General features: G+C 40.7%; 1 protein-coding gene across 4 annotated transcripts in view; it reads left to right on the top strand.

Annotated features, from left to right (window-relative positions):
* The window catches only part of Heatr5a (HEAT repeat containing 5A), an 86,131-nt gene that overhangs the window by 17,461 nt on the left and 47,798 nt on the right, over positions 1-20,872 (top strand). For all 4 annotated transcript variants that reach the window (XM_029484724.1, XM_029484723.1, XM_029484722.1 and 1 more), the window contains exons 11-15: positions 4,523-4,675; positions 5,832-5,931; positions 12,580-12,689; positions 18,428-18,591; positions 18,672-18,847. In XM_029484724.1, the coding sequence (XP_029340584.1) occupies positions 4,523-4,675; positions 5,832-5,931; positions 12,580-12,689; positions 18,428-18,591; positions 18,672-18,847 (703 nt within the window). The remainder of the gene's footprint in view (positions 1-4,522; positions 4,676-5,831; positions 5,932-12,579; positions 12,690-18,427; positions 18,592-18,671; positions 18,848-20,872) is intronic.

Raw genomic sequence — 20,872 nt, 5'->3', positions numbered from 1 at the left:
GCCTGCCTCTGCCTCCCGAGTGCTGGGATTAAAGGCATGCATGATACAGCTACATAAGTGATCTTTAGGAAAGAGCAACGCTAATATTTTTAAGGTTATTAAAGAAACTTACTAGACTAAAGAATTTATTGAATCAGGTTCACCTGGCTTGGTATGTAATATGGGCTTATTTTGTTTTGTATATTTTATTTTGTTTGTTTATTTCTTTTTTCTAATTTTATATAGTCTGAGCTAAAAAATGGCAGGAGTGTCTGGTGTGGCTCTGGTCATCTGAGGTGCTCACAGAGTGTAGCTCATTATTCTGCAGTACGGTGGCTGTACACCAGCAGGCTTTCATCTGCTCCTCACGTGACACTTGCTTCCTTTGCCTGCCGTGCTGATGATGCTGATGGGTTAACAGGAAAATTTAATTTTTGTACAGATTTTTTTCTTTTTTGTGTATAGGCATTTTGCATGCAGATATATGTGTAACATATGCATGCTTGGTACATACAGAGGACAGAAGAGGGTTTTAGATCTCCTAGAACTAAAGTTACAAATGGGTGTAAACTGCCTTGTACGTGCTAGGAACAGAATCTGGGCTCTCTGGACGAGCAGCCAGTGCTCTTAACACTGAGCCATCTCCCCAGACCCCTCTCCTATGAAATTATTCAGTATTTGTGTATGAGGATATATACCTATTTATGTATGTATGTGTGTGCGTATTTCAACTTGAAGACCTCAGAGAATATCACATATTTCCCTCTATTTCTCTACCTTTTTCATTTGAGACAGGGTCTGTTTTTGAACCTGGGGCTCGTGGAGCTTTTCTGTGTTTGGTTGGTTGGTTGGTTGGTTTTGGTAAGCTAGCAGCCAGCAAACCCTGATGTCTCTCCTTTTCCATGACACTCAGTGTTGTATTATAGGCCATGGGGACACCCTCATCTCTTACATGGGTCCTGGGATCCAAATTCCAATCCTCTTACTTATGCAGTGGGAACTCTTTAGCCCCTGAGTTTTCTCCCTGGCCTTAGTAAATTCAGTATCTTGATATAACCTTTTATATCCAATGCCATTGCACTGGAGGAAGGCTGTACAATGTTCTTTTCTTTAAACAACAACAACATCAGAAAGATGAGTAAGCCTGGCATGGTTGCAGAGGGGGCTGAACTGAGATAGGAGGATTGCATATTTGAGGTTGGCCTGGGCTAGAGAACAGGAGCTTATGTTAGAGAGAGAGGGAGAGATTGACTTAGGCATTTTATAATCACCATGTAAAAGTTTTTACTTCTTATGAGTATTTTTATTGTGTTTTCCTGAACTCTATTTTATATGTATTTTCGTGTGCCCCCACCCCACCCCCTCTGCCTTTGTGGTGGTTGTTGCAGTATATGTGTATGTTTGTGCAGATGCACATGTAGGAGAGGTGGGCATGGGTGTGGATAAAATAAATTGACACCTGGTGTCACAGTCATTCTCCACTGCGTCTTTAGAAACAGCGTATCATTGAATCTGGAGCCTCCTGTTCTGGCTGAACTGGCTGCCAGCTCCAGGACTCCCCCTCCCCCACTGGTTACACACACTGTGCCAAGCCATGCTAACATAGACTCTCATGTTCGTTCTGCAAACTCACAACAACTGAGCTATCTCCCTCGCCCCTATTTGTTTCATTTGTTATCAGAAAATTTTAGAATACTCTAAAATCCTAGAGGGATTTACTCAGTGGTAGAGAGTTGCCTAGCATGCATGAAACCCTGGGTTCAATATCCGGTACTGCAAAAATTAATAAATGAAATCCTAGCTGCTTCTTAAGGATATGAGTGTTTTAGATACCATTACAAACTCATGGAATATTACATATTTGTATGTTTCAAACCAATGCAGTCATTATTCCTTTTGACCCATATCTTTGGCAAGCTGAAAGCCCAACAGTTTATTCACATGCCTTCTTAATGTGACCCTGGCCTTCTTTGGTGTTCACATTATAAAGTGCCCTGGGTGCTGTACGTCTTCCCAAAGCTTGCAGTTGCTACTCTTTTTTTTTTTTTTTTTTTTTTAATCAAGTCTCGATTCTTTGATTTTCTTAATTATTTTATTTTGGTGTGTAATGGTGGGTGAGATGGTGTGTATCTCTTTAAGATGAGCAGTTGGGAGGCAGAGACAGGCAGCTCTCTATGAGTTTGAAGCCAATCTGGTCTGCATAACAACTTCCAGGACAGCCAGAGTTACATAAAGAAACCCTGCCTTAAAAAGACAAAAAATCCGGTACTGTCTGGTTTTATGTGTCAACTTGACACAGGCTGGAGTTATCACAAAGAAAGGAGCTTCAGTTGGGGAAAGGCCTCCATGAGATTCAGCTGTAAGGCATTTTCTCAATTAGTGATCAAGGGGGAGGGCCTAGCCCACTGTGGGTGGTGCCATCTCTGGGCTGGTAGTCTTGGTTCTATAAGAGAGCAAGCTGAGCAAGCCAGGGGAAGCAGGCCAGTAAAGGACATCATCCCTTCATGACCTCTGCACCAGCTCCTGCTTCCTGCCCTGCTTGAGTTCCAGTCCTGACTTCCTTGGTGATGATGTATGGAAGTGTAAGCTGAATAAACCCTTTCCCCCCCAAGTGCTTCTTGGTCATGATGTTTGTACAGGAATAGAAACCCTGACTAAGACAAATGCAAAACACCAAATAATAACAATGACAATAATTGCACACCAGACACTGAATAAATGCCTAACTCAAGCCAGTACTGCTGTCTCTATGAACCGAAAGTCTCGGAAACTATCCTATGAGGGAAATACTGTTATTTCTCTTACTAAAAATGAGAAAACTAAGGACAAAAAAGTTAAATTATTCGCCCAAGTTTACATATCTAAGTGGGCAGAACCAAATTAGCCTACTCAGGCCTCTCCCACACGTCTCCCCGAAAGCCCATTGCAGTTCCCCACACTCACAGTTCAGAGAGAGCAACGAGGAAGGGCTGCAGCCCCCAGCTGAGTGTGAGAGAACCCTGTTTGGGAAGAAAAGCTGAGCTTTAGTTTTTATGCGTCTAGGGGGTTTTGTTTTGTTTTTAAATGATAATATTATCACTGTATATTGCCTTTAAATACTTCTACTTTATTATTGTGAAGGCGTGTGCATGTCTGTGTGGTCAGAAAACCACTTCATGAGCTGGTCCTCTCCTTCCTCCTATGTGGGTGTCGAGGATGGAGATGGAACAGAGGCCTTCTGTTGTAGAGCGAGCGCATTACCTGCTGAGCCGTCTCCTCAGCCCTCTTCATCGCCTTTTATTGCATCCGAACTTTAACCTGGAACAAGTTGTTTCAGATGTTAACAGTGAGAAGCCTGGATTGTGGTTCACACCTGTCATCTTAGCACTGGGAGGCTGAGGCAGGAGGGTCATGAGTTCCAGGCCAGCCTGAGCTCCAAAGTGTACCTCAAGAGATAGACAGGCTAGAAAGATGGCTCAGCAGCTAAGAGCACTTGTTCATGCGGAGGACCCTGGTGCTGTTCTTGCTACCCTCATGATAGTTCACAGCCACTTATAATTCTGTCTTAGTTAGGGTTTTTATTGCTGTGGGAAACACTGTGACCAAGAGCAACCTGGGGACAAAAGGGCTTCTTCAGCTTACAGTTTGTAAGGAACTGGTGCAGAGGTCATGGAGGAATGCTACTTACCAGTTTACCCTGCTTTCTTACAGTACTCAGGACCACCCGTCTAGGGGTGGCACCACCTCCCATACCAGTCATCAGTCCAGAAGATGCAGCACAGGCTTCACCACAGGCCTGGCTGGGGGGAGCATTTTCTCAGTTGAGCTTCCTTCCCAAATGACTACCTTGTGTCAAGTTGACAAAACTAGCCAGTGTACTCCAGTTCTTACAGATCTGATCTCTTCAGGCATCATGCTCTTACGTGGTATACATACATACATACATACATACATGCAAACAAAGCACTCACACATTTAAAAAAAAGTCTTAAAAATTCTTTTTAAACAAAAGACTGAAGTAGTGAAAATGTACAGCAGATGTGCTACTGTAAACCTCTAAGAGTAGCATTTGGAAGACAAAAGCAGAGATGGGGCTGGAGAGATGGAGCTGGAGGGGAGGCTCAGCCTTCTTGCTTTCCAGCTCCCATAGTCAGTACAAGGATCCAGCCATCTTCTAGCTTCCTTGGGCAACTTCACTTATATGCATACCAGAACACAGACACACCTGTGTACACATAACTAAAATATGAAATAAAAGTTACTCTGAGGAGTGTTACAGTGTTGCTTGTTGCCTTCCATTTATGTGCTATTGGCCAGATTTTCAAGTACCCTGAAGTTCACTCTGTCACGGGAGACACAGTAGCTAGGTAGTAGCTGACACCCCAACCCAGGCTTGGCTGTTCCGTTCCTGTTTCTTTTTCTGGGCTGCAACACTTAATAACCATTCATTGGAAACCAGAAGATACAAAACATTGCAGTTGTACATTCAAATATTTTCATCTTAAGGGAGACATCCCTGCTCCCTAGTCCAGCTCTAAGGAGTCACATGAGGTTGTCTTTGCAGGTCCTGCCGTGGTCAGTCATCACCTCACTCGAGTTCTGCTGCTGTGGAAGTGTGTCTTTCCAGTGTCCCCCAAAGATCTAGAAACAGAAAAAAGCCGAGGAGACTCGTTTACCTGGCAAGTGACCCTGGAAGGCCGAGCCGGTGCTCTCTGTGGTAGGTTGACTGCCATCTCTCTTCTCCCTGGCCTTTCTTCACCCTTTGTACATTCTGTGGGTTTCATTTAGTGTAAAGGGACAGGAATCTGGCTGTTTCCATACCTGAGTGTGATCAGTTAGCTGGTGATAACTCTGAGTGGTACTGAGCCAAGTCTGAGAGCTGGAGCTTTAGACTGACCACTGCGTGTCTCAGACTCAGGCCAGATGGAAACCCACAAGAAGTAGTAAGAATCTGATTAATTAGCCCTGGAGATGTGTGCGTCCCAGTACGTATTTGTGACAGTGTATGTAGGCTTGACAATAATTTTTCACTATTAGTTTAAACTAAGGAAAATGGCTTTCTTAGAACAGGGACCACCACATGCTTGTTTTGTTTATCCAATGAATTTTACCCTTAAAAAGAAAAAATTTTAATTTCAACCTGACACTCAAGTCTAAACTATTTATTTTCCTCTTCTTCTGAAGCAGTCTCAGTTATTTGAGTAACTGTAAACTCATGCCCTGGGTAGAGTCTGCATGTTTCTGCAGAACTAGTGAGAAATTGACAGACTTGGAAGTCTAAGCTGCTCTTTTATTTATTTATTTTTTTAAAGATTTATTTGTATTTATGTGTATGTGAAAATCTCTCTCTCTCTCTCTCTGTCTCTCTCTCACATTGTGGGGGGGGGTTAACAGTGGGGGTCAGAAAAGGGGTCAGGTCCCCCTTAAACTGCAATCAAAGCAACATGGTAATAGGAACCAGATATGAATCCTACACATTTTTAAACAATGAAACATCTCTCTAACCCCTGATTTCTTTGTTTCTTTTCTTGTTTTAAATTTGAGATGGAAGTCTTACTATGTAGCTCTTGCTGTCCTAGAACTTACTGTGTAGATCACGATGACCTTGAACTCACTGCCTCTGATCTCAAGGGTTAAGCACAACCCAGGGCAACACCATTTTGTTAATTTAGTCTCTTAGCAATCCCAGGAAATTCTTGAAAAATATAATTAAAGATGGAAGATACTAGCTTCCTTTTTAATCATTAGAATTTCAAGATTTTTTTTGTTTTGAGCACTTCTTTGTAACATTGCTGATGCTATACATAACTGGATGTTCTGGTCTCATGGCCTATGACTCTGTACAGGGAGTAAGTGTCTGTTCTCATTTTCAGCTGTCAAGAGTTTCATTTCCCACTGTGGTGATCTCCTTACTGAGGAAGTCATCCAGCGTCTCCTGCCGCCGCTTCCCTGTGCTGTGGATCTGCTGACTCAGTAAGGATCAGTTCTTTAGACTGGAAGAGCTTTCTAAGAGCAGTTAGCTACCTCTCTGTAATCCCTTAGGTGGACTGATAAGGCAAGCCGATAGAGTTGATTCCTTTGGCAAAGGAAGGCAATCATTTAGATATGTGACTTCTCTTCTTCTCTTTTAGGCTAGAAAAGATGCATATTAAAGGGGAGGAAAATTACTTGGTGAATAATATACCTTTCATACAGGCAGTTTTAACAAGAAATTAAATCCTAAGCCTGCTAACCTTTGCAGGTATGCATTGTATTGGTTTGTTAGTGTTGTTCTATTTCCAAAGAACTAGATGCTTGTTAACACATACAGGTTTTTGTGTGTTTATTATAGTTCTTATAGTTGATTTATCATCTAGCTGATAAAACACAGGAAAAAGCCAATACTTTTTAGTGTGTGTGTGTGTGTGTGTGTGTGTGTAACTTACAATTATAAGCACTAATTTCCAAATTAATAAGGTATAAAGAACATTCTTTCAAAAGGTTTTTCATGATATGCCACTTTATATATAAAGAAAAATGCATTAAGGTATAGCCGAGAAGTATGACAATAGATGACCATCATTGAATCAAGCATGGCTAAAGCATTAGCTATAAACATTAAGGGCCACAGTAAATATTTTAAATTGTATAGGTTCTCAGATCTGCATCAAAATTGCTCAACTCTTACAGCTCAGAAGGACTCATACACAGAACTGGGCAGATAAACAGCTATGGCTGTAGTTCAGCACTTGACTGAGAGGGGCAGTTGTCCTGTTTAACACTGAAATAGAACCTAAGCAACAGACATGCCTTTGAGCTGATAGCTTTCTCTCTTTTAGGTTGTTTGTCCTTTTAAGTTGACTTATAAGACTTTTTACATACTCGCAACACTATTGCTGTCCATTAAATACTAAAATATCTTTTTTAAATTCATATGTTCTCAATTTAAATGTCACATCTTTTTTGGTTAGTGTTGGAATTTTTGGGAGAGAGAAGGGTTGTTCTGGTTTTTTGTTGGTTTTGTTTTGTTTTTAAACAGTCTCTCTATGTAGACCTGACTGTTCTAGAACTCTGTGTGACCAGGCTGACCTTGAACTCATGGAGCTCCACCTGCCTTTCCTCTCAAGTGCTGGGATACCAGGTGCACGCCACCACTCCCAGGCTTCATCTTGTATATTTTTGCTTTGATTTTCTCATATTTCAAGTTTTATCTTTTATGTTTGCATCTTTAATCCATCTTAAGTTGATTTTTCTACTTAGAGTGAGGTAGAAGTCTGTTTTTTTACTGGTGAAACCAAACACCATAGACCAGGGGGTTGATACCATAGAAATGTGTGTGTATATATATATATTGTTCTGGAGACCGAGAGTTTAAGATCAAGGTGCTGGCAGAATGATGTCTCTGGTTAGAGTCTGCTGCCCATCTCCAATATGGCACCTTATTTGTCCATCCTTTGGAGAGGGCGGATTGTTTGTCCTCATGTAGCAGAAGAGACACAGAGACAAAAGAACCAAACTGCCTTTGTCAAACAATTTTATCAAGTCATTAATCATTCCTGCGAGAAAGGCAAAAGGCCCATCCTTCCGATAGTATTGAATTGACAGTGAGTTTTATTAACTTACTTCTTTGGGTTTGATGGATAGATAGCATTTAATGAACGACCTCTGTGTAGCTTCAAGCCACCAGGATATATTTCATCTTCCCTCACCGCTTCTCCTGAGGAATTTGGAGCCAGAAGTGCTGAAGCATGATGTAATTGCAGGAAAGTAGAAATGGGTGGATCTCTGAATTCAAACCAGCCTGGTCTACATAGCTAGTTCCAGGCAAGCCAAGGAAGGCTATATGGTAAGATCCTGCTTTAAAACAAATCTAGGGGAAAAAAATTGAAACTTTGCAGGGTGGTTGGCTGTGGTTCACACCTTAATCGCAGAACTCAGAGGCACACAGAATTTGAGGCCAACCTGGTCTACACAGTGAGTTTTAGGACAGTCAAGGCTGTAAACATAGAGAAACCCTGTTGTAAAAAAGAAAAAAATAAAAACAAAGAAACAAAAAAACCCCATGGACTCCACCATGACGCTGTTCTGGAGCTTCCTCTCCTCTGGACTTTTGCAGACGTCTGGCCGACAGCAGAGAAAGCTCCATTTTTGTCCTGCTTTGTCAACAACAGAGCGAGCTCCCTTGTTCTGTCCTTGTCTGCTCACCTCCCCGGGGGCTCTCACAGTTTACTGAGGTTGGTGGCAGAAGCTATGAATCCTCAGAGCAGCTTCTCAAAGTCACCTGGCTAAAGCTTGTCAACCTGACTCTAGGGACAGCAGACACTAGCATCTCTCCAGCACCTGGCTGCTGCTGGAGTTCACAGATGTGGCCATCCCCATTCCGGATGGCACGACCACTGCCACAACACGCAGGAGTTAACTGCATGTTCAACACATGAGTTTTCAAGGACAAAAATTCTTTTCTTTTTCCTTCTTTCTTTCTTTCTTTTTTTTTTTTCTGAGACAGGGCTTCTCTGTATAGCCCTGGCTGTTCTAGAACTCACTCTGTAGACCAGGCTGGCCTCGAACTCAGAAATCCGCCTGCCTCTGCCTCCCAAGTGCACCACCACGCCCGGCTAGGGACAAAAATTCAAACCAAACTAAAACCATTTCATTTTCTTCTTTCATGTTGGAGACTTATCCTGGTCTTGTGCTCTGCCTTCACAGGCTGTCTGTCCTTCCTTCCTTCCTTCGATGATTGCCATCATCATCTAACACATTACATCCCTAAACATGACTGTTGTTGCACTCTGTGCCCCTCGTGGCTGCCCTTTGGTCTGCTTGCCTGTCCCTGTGCCATAGAGCAAGCACTTTGACCTGGTTTGGGTTTTTTTGTTTGTTTGCTTGCTTTGTTTTTTTTTTTATCATTCTTATACTTTGGATCATTTCCTGTTGAATTTTTGTTTGTAACTGAATCTGTACATAAGTGTGAAGAACATTTAAGTTTTTATAACACTATGAACATGATTTTCTCTGTTGTCAAGGTGTCTTATAAAGATGTTTTACTTTTAAAAACACAGTTGGCAGGTACTGTATTTTTGTTGTGGTGGTTATTAAATGCATGGTGTGTGGTGTATATGATCACTTCATTGCTACTCTGAAAGAATATAACTCATCCCTTCTCCAGCCACCCTGCTAGATGCTTCTATGTTAAAATTTAATGTGTAGTATGGCAAAGATACCTCAAAGGCATTTTGCTGCATAAGCGAAAGAACCAGACTTGGATCCTCTGAGCCCATTTTAAACCTAGTCAGGCACAGGACTGCCTGTATCCCCAACACCAGGAGGCAGAGATGGGGGATTTCTGGGGCAAGCCATCTAGTCAGACTGGCTGGAACTGGCAAGCATTAGACATGCCTCAGTAAGTAGAGAGAAGATATTTGATAATCAGCTTTGGGTCTCTACATACTCATGTATGCACATCCAGGTGTACCCCAGTGTGCTAACACACATGGACACACACAATTCCATGGACATCTAGATTTTTTTTTCTCCTCACAGTCCTTTCTTATTCATATTCTTCTGTCTCTTACATATTCTATAAGTGCATTTTACAACTTCATAGAAGCTAGCTTTAGTAAAGCACACCTATAATTCCAGCACCTAGGAGGCAAAATGATCAGTACAAATTCAAGACCAATATGGGCTACAGAGAAAATCGCAGGCTATCCTGGGCTACATAGTTGAGATTCTGTCTTAGAAAAGCATACAAATGTGATAGAGAGACAGCTCAGTGGTTGAGAGCAGCAGCTGCTCTTCCACAGGGCTGCAGTTCAGTTCCCAGCACCCACACAGCAGCCCCCAACGTCTGTACCTCCAGCTCCTGGTGCTCGCTGGCCTCTCTGGCCTCCGCAAGCAGTGGGCATGTGCACTGGGTGCACAGACACACACACGCCAAACACCATACACATAAATCCTCCTTAACACTTAAAAAGAGCAAACATAGAAACAACTACATAGAAATGCACAGTGCGCGTGCATAGTCTCAGCTCCTCAGGAGTCAAGCCTGGGCGACATAATACCTCACCTCTTCTTTAAAAAGCCAGATGTGACGAACGGACACTGGTAATCCCAGCACTTGGAAGCAGAGTGGGCTGAGCACATATTTGAAGCCAACTTAGAGCCTCTCAAAAAAATAAACTAATAAGAATCCTGAGCCGGGCGTGGTGGCACACGTCTGTAATCCCAGCACTCGGGAGGCAGAGGTAGGCGGATTTCTGAGTTCGAGGCCAGCCTGGTCTGCAAAGTGAGTTCCAGGACAGCCAGGGCTATACAGAGAAACCCTGTCTCGAAAAACCAAAAGAAAAAAAAGAATCCTGAAGAGAAGGCTTTCTAGGGTCACTTCTGATATTTTATTCTTAGCAGTGATATTTGCTGTAGACTTTTTAAAGTACATGCTCTGTTAGGCCACGGACTTTTTTTTTTTTTTTTGATATGAGATTTTTATGTATATCGAATTGTTTAATGTGATACACTTTAAGAAATGTATTGATCAGTTTTATAAATATCTAGATGTGGCTTTGTTATGAGTTTGTTTATATCCATAGGTGAGACTGTCCTATTTCTTTTTTTCTTATACTTTCTCTTGAAGCATTGAAGTTATTAACCGCATAGAATAAGGTTTCATCAAGGAGAGTCTGTGTGGCTGGAGTGATCTGCCACGTGAGACTTTTCTGAGAGACCATGTTTGAAATTGCTACTTTTTTAAAAAAAAAAAAAAAATAATGCAAAATCCATTTCTTTGTTTCTAACTTTGTAAGGTCTGTTTTGGGAGACGTTCTATGTTCTTTTTCTGTTTAAGTAAAATTTGACAAGTAAAATTTTCCAAGAGTTTTCCTAATGCATTTTTATTTTCTGATGTCTTAGCATGAAGTTGTTCTTTTTAGTCTTCTAAAATCTTACCCTTAAAGCTTGCTGTAGCCATAGTGCCCCCTCATTCTGAAGAAGATGTTTCTGTTACGCCTTCTCTCATTGCCTGCTGATCTCCGTGATTAAAATGGCCTTGTTCATGTTGAAGTTTGCTTTTGCTTCTTCATTCTCTTTTTCTTAAATTTTCATTCTTTTTTTTTTAAACCTTAAACTAACTGTCTAGCTCATAAAATTTGTAGATAAATGTTTATTGCATTTTATCTGTCCTTTGAAATGTGTTGGGATTTGCTATGTAACAAATAGAATTTTTGCACATGCCATTGTGCTATATTTGCTAATTCTTATTTGCTTATTGGCCTGTCAGTTGACTGGACTTATTCACTTCTTCCTATAAGATTTTCTTTAGCTTTTTATATTCCAAAATAACTTAATTAGGTAGATATATAGTAGTTTAGAATTATACTTTCTTGATTAATTAGTCCGATCTAGAAGTCTAGATCTTCAAAAAGATCTAGAGTCATAATCTTTTCTGAGGAGACCCACACTTTTGTCCTTACTTGATGTGGGGGCAAGCTCACCTAAGGTCTTATGTTGGCGTTTGTTTACTTGCTCTGAATCAGCTGGGGTTTTGCTTTGTAAATTTTTTTATTATTTTGTGTGAGAGTAGACATCAGAAGGCAGCTTTTAGAAAACCAAGTTCTGTCCTTTCAGCATGGGGTTGCAGGAGCACACGCAGGATTACAGTTAGGTTATCAGAGGTAACCTAACTGCCTCTCACTGCTCCATGCCCCCTGACCCCCCACCCCCACTTTTAGTTAATGTTAATTTGTCTTTATGGATAGGAAAAAGTTCCTTTCTCGGACCTAACTATGCAAGTTTTGTACTTTATCTGTATTATGTACATTTATGTCCCTGTATTTCTGTAGATCAGCTAATTAGAAACTAACCTTTGCCTCTCGTGGAAGCAAAAGCCAATAAAAATGATTTCCTCCATTTTCATCTTGATCTACTCATCTGAGTTTACAGAAACAAATGATATTCCTCTGAACTAAATTTTATGTATTTAAGCCTAGTAAATGATGTAGAGTTCTAAAAATATAATTAGTAGTTTTTAACAAGTACAAATATGAATAGAATACTTTTCACGTTAGCTATAATTTTCTGATTCAGTTTTAAAGAAACATAGAAGTATGATGAGTTAGCTTAGCTTCCATTACTAAAATGTTCCATATGGGATGTTGAAATTGTTTTATCATGATTATCAAGCTGAAGGTTATAAAATAGAACCAGTGTTAATTTTACTTTATTTATTTATTGAATTAACTTTCTACCTAGTAGATTTTTGGTTTTGGCAAATGCCAAGTTGTAACTTTTGAAATTTTTACTGAGTATAAATAAGGTTTCAGTTATAATATTACTTAGTGACATTTGAAGTGAAAATTGACTTTATAGTTTTACTTTATGAAGAATGTTAGAAAAAGTATTATTGTTGTTTTGTTTGATTGATTGGTTGGTTGACTGCAGTACCAGGAGTGAAAGCCAGGCCTCGTGGAGTAGGCACATGCTCTACCCCAGCTTCGTTCCCAGGATCCATCTTAGACTTATGAGCCCACCTTATTCTGAAAACACGAGTTAGCACCAATGTTGATTAGCTTATGTTATATGTACCTGTACCATGCTTGTGCATTTCATAGAACATACACACTTAAAATTCACTGTTTCTTTTGTTTCAAGGCTTTCTTCAATACTAAAAACCTATGGAAGTGCTTTGAAAACACCGTCAGTAGTTTATAGACAGAGACTTTATGAACTACTAATTTTGTTACCTCCTGAGACCTATAAAGGTATGTGCCTTAGACCAGAGTGTCTTGTTTGTGACCAGCTTGAGATTTGAACCAGTAGTTGCTTGGCTCAGTTAACGAATAGAAGCGATCACTTAGTACCTTTGTTCTTAGATGGTAGAGTCCTTGGGCTCACTGTTTTAGACTAAAGATTAGGTTTTTATAAACATAATTTTTTGCCAAGTGTGGCAACAAACACCTATAATTCTAGTCCCTTAGAGCCTGAGGCAGGAGGACTGTTAGTTTGAGACCAGCCTGGGCTACATAATGAGTTCCAGGCTAGTGTGAATTACATCTTACAACCCTACCTCTAAAGGAAGAAGACAGGGAGTCTAGTTCTTGTATCTTTTCATATCTTGCTTACATCTCTTGGGGAAAGTACCTGTGGCCCTACTATGCACAAAACAAGTCACAAAACTTCCAGAGGTTTTGTTGTTGTTGTTGTTGTTTATAGATTTTTATAGTGTAAATCTATTATAAATATGACTCTTCCTGGCTTCCTTATAGAATGCTATTTATCATACACGTTCCTTTCCATTGTTCTATATTATATTCCTAACTCTGTATTTCCTGCTGAGCCACCGAGGTAGAATTGATTTTACAAAGTTTATAATCTAAGTTTTGCTCTTATTAGATGCAAAAAAAAAAAAAAACAAAAACAACTTTGGATTAGTGAAGTTCAGCAGTAGATAAGATTGTCCTTTGTAGGGGCGGGGTGTGGGTGGCACAAGCCTTTAATCCTCTCTCTGGAGGCAGAGGCAGACTTACCTTCAAGGCCAGACTGGTTTACAATGCTAGTTCTAGGACAGCCAAGGCTACACAGAGAAACCCTGCCAGGGAGTAGATGGGGGTGGGGGAGGGGGGATAAGACTACATTGTTTTGACAACTTCATAGCCTTTCTTAGACCTGCTGTGTGCCTGAGGATGACCTTGAACTCCTGTCCTCCCCTGCCACTTCTGTTTCCTGTGTGCTAGAGTCACAGATTTTATTGTGCCTGATATAAAACATAGTTTTAAGATAATATGTTGCTGCTCTAAATAATTGAAGCCATTTATTTGAGGAGTTAAAATGTAGCATTTGTATTCTCTGGGACTTCTGTGTTTTTAATACTTAAACCATGTTAAGATGCATGTTACTGCCTGTATTCCCTGTGAAACTACATTTTCTTTTTGCTCATCTCCTTCTGCACATTAAGGTAATATAACGTCACATTAATTGGGAATATTAATATACAGCATGCCCTGTCCTTTGTAATCATGAGAATGGCATTGTTCCCACTGTTCCCATTGTTTCATTCTTTTGGCTCATGTGTGCCTACCAGAGTGCTCACTATCACCATGTGGTGTATGTGTATGTCCTTGGAAAGACCTGCAAAATATTTATTATTAGTTCAGCACTATCCGAAGTACTGCTCAAAAAAATAGTATATAGCAATTTCTTCATTCATCCTAGGATAATGTGGTGGTCTGGTTACATTTTCATTACTTGGTAAAGCCTTGGAGAGTTTATGAGTGAACGCAAACTCATCTGTAGTAAGTAGCGGGATAAAGATTGATGTGTGCGTTTGTCATCTGAGTTTAATGGCTGACATTGTAATCCTTGAGTTTATGAGGCTGAGGCAGGGCTAGGAAGAGTTGTGAGTTCAAGGACAGCCTGTGCTACATGATGTGATCTTGTCTGAAAAGAAAAAAACAAAGGTTTGTTTCATGTTGTCCCTAAAAGACAGTCCCTGCTTAGTTAGCTCTGGGCCTGGCTCACCCTGTGCCCTCTGAAAGTTGCCTTGGTACAGGAGACCACAGCACTCTGGGAACCATTGCAGTGCCGCACAGCGTAGAAGCCTAGGCTGCAGCAAAAGCAGCTCTCGGGGTTTGTACTTTACAGTTCATATGTTGGAATAAAAATGACAGGGTTTGAATTTTTAAACATTTAGGAAGACAGGAATATAGATGTGTATTTTCTGGTAAAAAGAACTGTAAGGAGAAAGAAAAAATCTTGAATATTTTTTTTAAATGTGTTTTCTTGGAATGGAATTTCGGTGATGCAGCTGGGAATCATATGTACTTGTGTATTTGAAGCCACCTCCAAGACATTTCTTTGGAAACAAAGTCAGGCCGGTGGTTACAGGCACTTGCTTCCAGGCTAAAGGCCTGAGGTGGACCCCAGCTCCACCTGCTGAGGAGAGAAGCCTGCCTCCCCGTGACAGCATTGTCCTCTGGCCTTCACACCTGTGCTGTGGCACATGCACGTGCTCATACAAACAAACAGATCAAAATGTAATAAAAAAAAAATCCTTTTTTAAATCTGGGTTCCCTCTCAGACAGGGGAGCAGAGCACCGAGGCTGTAGATGACTAGAAGGAAGCAGTGTTTTCTCCACACTGGAGGGCAGTTAGTTGTACGTGTGAGTGCACTTTGCTTGTGACAGTGTGCACAAGATCTGCACAGACGCAAGCCAGACCAAACCGTAACATAGAATAGGGAGGTAGATGCGAGGCCCCAGGCCAAGCTGAGGCGCTGTTGGTGATTGACAGCTACCAGGAGAGGAAGAGTTAGTTCTCTTTAAGGTGTGGCCTCTGGTAACTCCCACTCACCCCACTTGATAGCCAAACTGTAAGAGTGTGTAAGACACAAAGTTGAGTGGATAGAACGAGGGTGGAGAGATGGCTCAACCGTTAAAGGCTAGGCTCACAACCAACAATGTAAGAGAGTGGTAAAATAGAGGGTAGATTGAGAGAAGATGGAGGAGACAGGTGGAAGTGGCCAAAGGCATTCATGAAATTCTTGAAGAATTAATCTTTAAAATTTTATTTTTTTGTTTTTTGTTGTTTCTAGACAGAATTTCTATGTGTAACAACCCTGGCTGTCTGGTGGGAGTGGTAGGTAGCCGTGGGGGTGGTGGTTTTTAAAGAAACAAATCCAGGGACCTACTATGTATTTCTCAAAAAAAAAAAAAAAAATTCTTAACTTTTCCTCAATCTTTTTAGAATCTATCTACTTTTTAATGTGAATTTTAAGACATGATTTTTATAATATTTTTCTATTTTATAAATATATTTATAGACTTTATTATTTTATATTGTTTTTATAAAAGTATAGAAAATTATAATATAACTTACAGAAATTCGCCTGCCTCTGCCTCCCAAGTGCTGGGATTAAAGGCGTGCGCTACCTCTGCCGGGCACTCGGAACATTTTTTAAGAACTGAAGTAATGTTCTTGATGGTAGTTCAGCAAATAACAATGTTTTTCTCAAAGAATAATTCCGGCCAAGCATGGTAGCTCACACATGTAATCCCAGCTTTCCTGAGCTGGGGCAGAAGGATCCGGTCAGGGTCAAGGCTAACGGAATAAGACTCAAACTCAGAAAAAAAAGAGGAGAGCGATAGTAAGTGACTGGCTCTGATGGCTGTGGAATAGAATTTTGAGTTAATTTTTTATTTTCTGTCTTAGGTTTGATGTAGATAAGCTCTTTCTCCAGAATCAATTAGGCAAAGAATCATTTTAACTAAGAAATATTTCCACTATTTTCACACTTACGGTAGCACAAAAACACTTCCTGCCTGTACTGACAACACTCGTTTTACTCAGTGTCACATGATGGTAGTTAGACTCACAGACATTCCTCTACTCACCTCGGATTTGTTGTGTTAAGCCCTCATTGGCTCCTTGCTACCCTCTCTTATTAGAGTTAGAGTTATAATTCCATCAGCCAGTCCAGGCAGCACAAACCTGAGAAACTGAGTCGGCAGGTGAGCTAGACAGCAGCCTGTGCTTTAGATTGCAGTCATGCTAGCCTGAGTAATTAGTGAGACTTGTCTCAAAATAGAAAGCGTTTGAGGACTACAATCCAGGCGACAGATTTCTTACCTAGTGTGTGCAGGCCCATCCCAGCACTGCAAAATAAGTGGAAGTCCTCCACAGCACCTAGCACAGCTCCGAGAAGTGTGTGTGCAGCGCAGCACAGCACAGCGCTTAGTTAGAAGCTCTGGTTCTAGCCCAGCCTCCTGGCTTCAGTCTGACTACATTACGATCTCTGACAGTTCCTGTTTGCTTGTCTGACCTTACAACATTCCTTAGAGAGAGCTCTTTCCTAAGTTGCTTGTATGTTTTACAGCATCTATTATCTTTAGTAAATTCTTGTTACTAGTGTTATACTTCGTAGTACAATAAAGTTTTTAAAGTTTTAAATGTAATCTCATTACCAAAATTTCATGTTTTAAAAATTACTAAAACGTCAAATCTCTATACAGTGTCCAAATTTGGAGCTGTCTCATAAATGCTAATATCCAACACAGAATGACCCATCACATCTACCTGGTGTTACCTGTAGGTCCACCACCAGTTAAAAAACAAAGGATAGCACATTAACAAACTAAATTGTACCAGAGAGCTATCATCATCAAAATCCAGTCTATCTGTAGTTCTATATATTATATATAAACATAAGTCTATATGTTTATAGTTTTATAGAACAGATAATGTTGTTTCTTCAAATGAATTAAATGAAGGAAAACATAAGATAGATTCAAAGAGACAAGATATATCAACTGCCTGCAACATGTAGACCTTATATACATCTGAATTCCACCATAGAAACATATGTAAAATCATATCACACAATTGGAAATTTGGGTGCAGAGTATATATTTGATGTTTAGTGACTTTTAAAATATGAAATTATGTTGGTAAGATTATGCTTCAAATGAAATGTTCATAACTTTAGTGATCACACTTTTGTGGATAGAATGATACGCTGTTTTAGGTAACTTCAAAGTAGCAGGAAGGATGCTAGGTAGGCGTGAGTTAGGATTATTCCGGCTGGCGCAAGCAGTGCTGAGCACATACAATGCAGGGATGTAGGTTAGAGCACTGCTGTTTCCTTTAATGCTTCACCTTTGTCATAATAAAAGTGTAATATTTTCAGCTTCAGCTCTTTTTAAAACCAGTTTCTTCCCACCCTCTGCCTTTCTTTTTCTTTTAAAAGGAGATTGTAATATGTCCAGGAGGGCTTCCAACCAGGTCCTGGACTCAAGCAGTCCTCCTGTGTAGATGGAATTATGGGAGTATCCAACCTTACCAGGCTAACTTTCTTTCCTGGTGCTAATAAGTGAATTAGAGACATACAGGTCAGTATGTCTCTTGGTCAGTGCGGGCTAGATGCAGGGCAAGTGTCATGCTACTACTGAGCTACATACCTAGCCTTGCTTAGTTATTTTATTTTGTTTTGATACAAGGTCTCTGTATAGTCTTGGCTGCTCTAGAGCATAATATGTAGACCAGGCCAGCCTTGAACTCAAAGAGAACTTCTTGCCTTTGACTCCGAGTGCTTGGATTAAAGGCATCTCGGCTGGGTGTTTTGTTTGCTCTTTTCTTCCCCTTTCTTTTCTGTTAAAAGAAAAAAACCACAGTTATTCATATGCTTAAGGCATGAGAGAATCGAACTCACCCACTTTTGTACTTCATGTAGTTTTGTTTTAAACAGTGGTAGCATGCACTTACTGCTTGCTAAAAGGCATATACTTCACATTGTCATTTCACCAGCTGTTTGTAGCCTTGGAAGAAGTGAACACACAACTGTGCTATTCATGTGTAATGCAGTTGCCAAATGGGAAATATTCTTAGGCTGTCACACTTTAAACTTGGTCAGTGCGGGCTAGTCCTCAGCCTGAGCTTCCTTTAATCTCGAGCGCTAAGGATAAAAGCTAGTACTCAGTTGCTAACTGCTGTTCTTCTCTGACTCAAGGGAACCTCTGTGCTATCCTCAAAGAACTGGCTGCCGAACTGACTGCCCCTGATACCCAAGCGGCAGCATCTACGTGCTTACTGCCAGCCCTGTGCCATCCGGATGACCTCTTGATATTAAGTCCTTTGCTGCAAGAAACCGACCATAGGTTTATTGAAGAGCAGGTATGGTAGTTTTAAAATAGCTGTTGGGATTTTTATCTGGAATGATTTTTCAGCCCTCGTATGCCTTTTTCCCCGTGTAGCTCCTGCTTGGCAATGGCGTTGCCTGTGGAAGTCTAGAATATGACCCTTATTCTATTTATGAGAAGGATGTAGAAGGAGACTCTGTGCCTAAGCCCCTGCCTCCAGCACTGTCTGTGATTAGCTCTGCATCCAAGCTCTTTGGGGTTGTCTGTGCTAATGTGGATGAAGCTCAGAGGTAAATCTCTTTAATAACTGCTTATCCTGAACTATGTCTTCCACTTCAGTGAACACATTGCCGGTGGGTGAGAGGGGTGCCATTAGATGACCTCGCTAACCTAAGAGTTTCTCATCTGACAGGTATAGATTAAGTATGTTTTCATGTAGCTAATATTGATAAGAACTTACTAAATGCAAACCAGGCATTTGCTATAATTCTAGCATAGAGGAAGCAGAGGTTTTGAAAATACCACAGGGTAATTAATGATTCCTCAGTTAATCAGATCCCAGTTTCTTACCTGATGACCTCAGCGTAAACCTATGATAGGGATCAAAGTCTCCTACTCAGGAGGTACTGTTCTCAGAGAACCAGGAGTCCACAGAGCTGACAATCCCCATTCACGCTCCCATGGTCTCTTCTCTCCGTCCCCCCTCGCCTTTCATTCTAAACCACAGGACATTTGACTTGAATCGTGACTGTTATCCTGTCATTTGGTCTAATCATATCTCCCAGTGGACAGCAGCTAGGTAGAAAGTTTACCTTAGTCTCTTAGAGAAAACGTAAACAACAGTCTTGTCATGAAGTTATTTCTGAAGCAAGTTTGATGTCGTTTATGAATAGCCTGCGTCCTCTGCCAGCCTTCTGATAAAAGGAATATTCTTCCCTTTACAACAGAATAACTATTATTCTTGAAGACAAGTGTCTGATACATGATGTAGAGTTTCAAAGAGATGACTTCTTAATTTTACTACATTTAAGGAAGTTTAATTGTACTCATTATTTTCCCTACCTAGGTTATAATACTATGGTAAATATTCAGGGTTTGGAAGAAGGGTTTCTTTGTTGTAATTAAAATGTTCAGACATAACAAAACAAAGCCTGTTCCTCTGTATCGATTTTTTTGCTGTTTCGATTTAACTGAATGAAAATGATGGGCAGTAGCTTGGAGGGCTGTTTGTTGTTTGTGTGATTCGGTTTTAAGGAAATGGCCTTGCAGAATCCCAGAAACAGAAAGTAGGTTGTTGTAACTTAGTGGCTTCCTGTGGATGTCCTTAGAGACCCATAGGAGAGAGGCTGTGTGAACAGCCTCCTGTTGTCCCACTCTGCACTCTTGTTAATGACAGGTCTGTGTGTGCTCGTGTGTGTACAGGTGCATGTGCATGCAGGTAGAGGTCAGACGATAGCCACTGGTTTATTTCTCAAATCACAATCTAGTAACTTTTTAAATCAAGTCTCTCTGTGGTCTGGAGCTGGCGCAGTGGGGCAGCAGCAGAGATCCTCCTGTCTCTGCCTCCCCCGCACTGTGACCACAGGGCCAGCATTGTTTTACATCAGCGCTGGGCATTGAGTTCCTGTCTTTACTGCCTGAGCTGTCTCCGGCCATACTCTAGACACTAGTCCTGTATGTGCTCTGTTTCTGCATATCTAGATAAGAACTGGCGTAATTAAAGTGCCCATACTTAGTCAGTATGGTGGTGCCAACTGTAATCCCAGCACTGGACTGCTGAGGCAGAATTTCAGTTACAGTGGAGCCTGGGCTGCACAGGGAAACCCTCTCTCAGTAACAAAATATCAAAAAGTAAGAGGAAAACAGAAAAGTTTTTTTAAAAAACAAAACATTTTTAAATGTTTCAAAGCATTTTATTATTACAGTGATCGGCATTATGTTTGAACAGTTATGAAGAAACCTGCTAAGGGGTTATTCAAGTTTAAAATATAGGGGGTTTTTTCATGTATTTATGTATTTAGGATAGAAATTATTGGGGCCAAAAAAACATGACCCAGAGCTAATCTTATTGATTATTAAATATAATCTTATTGATTACTTAGTGCTTATTGCTCTGTTAGAGAACCAGAGTTTGAGTCCCAGCACCCACACTGGCAGCTCACAAATACCCATAACTCCAGCTCCAGGGCTCTGAAGTCAGCCTCTGGCTTCCTTGCATGCACACACACAAACAGGCAAAGCATATACAAACACATATAAATAAAATACAGTTTCTCATGCTGGGCGTGGTGGCACACTCCTTTAATCCCAGCACT

The sequence above is a fragment of the Mus caroli genome, chromosome 12 (genome assembly GCF_900094665.2).
Source record: "Mus caroli chromosome 12, CAROLI_EIJ_v1.1, whole genome shotgun sequence".
Classification (NCBI taxonomy): Eukaryota; Metazoa; Chordata; class Mammalia; order Rodentia; family Muridae; genus Mus; species Mus caroli.
Note: the sequence above shows the minus strand (reverse complement) of the source record. Positions and strands in the feature narration are given on the sequence as shown.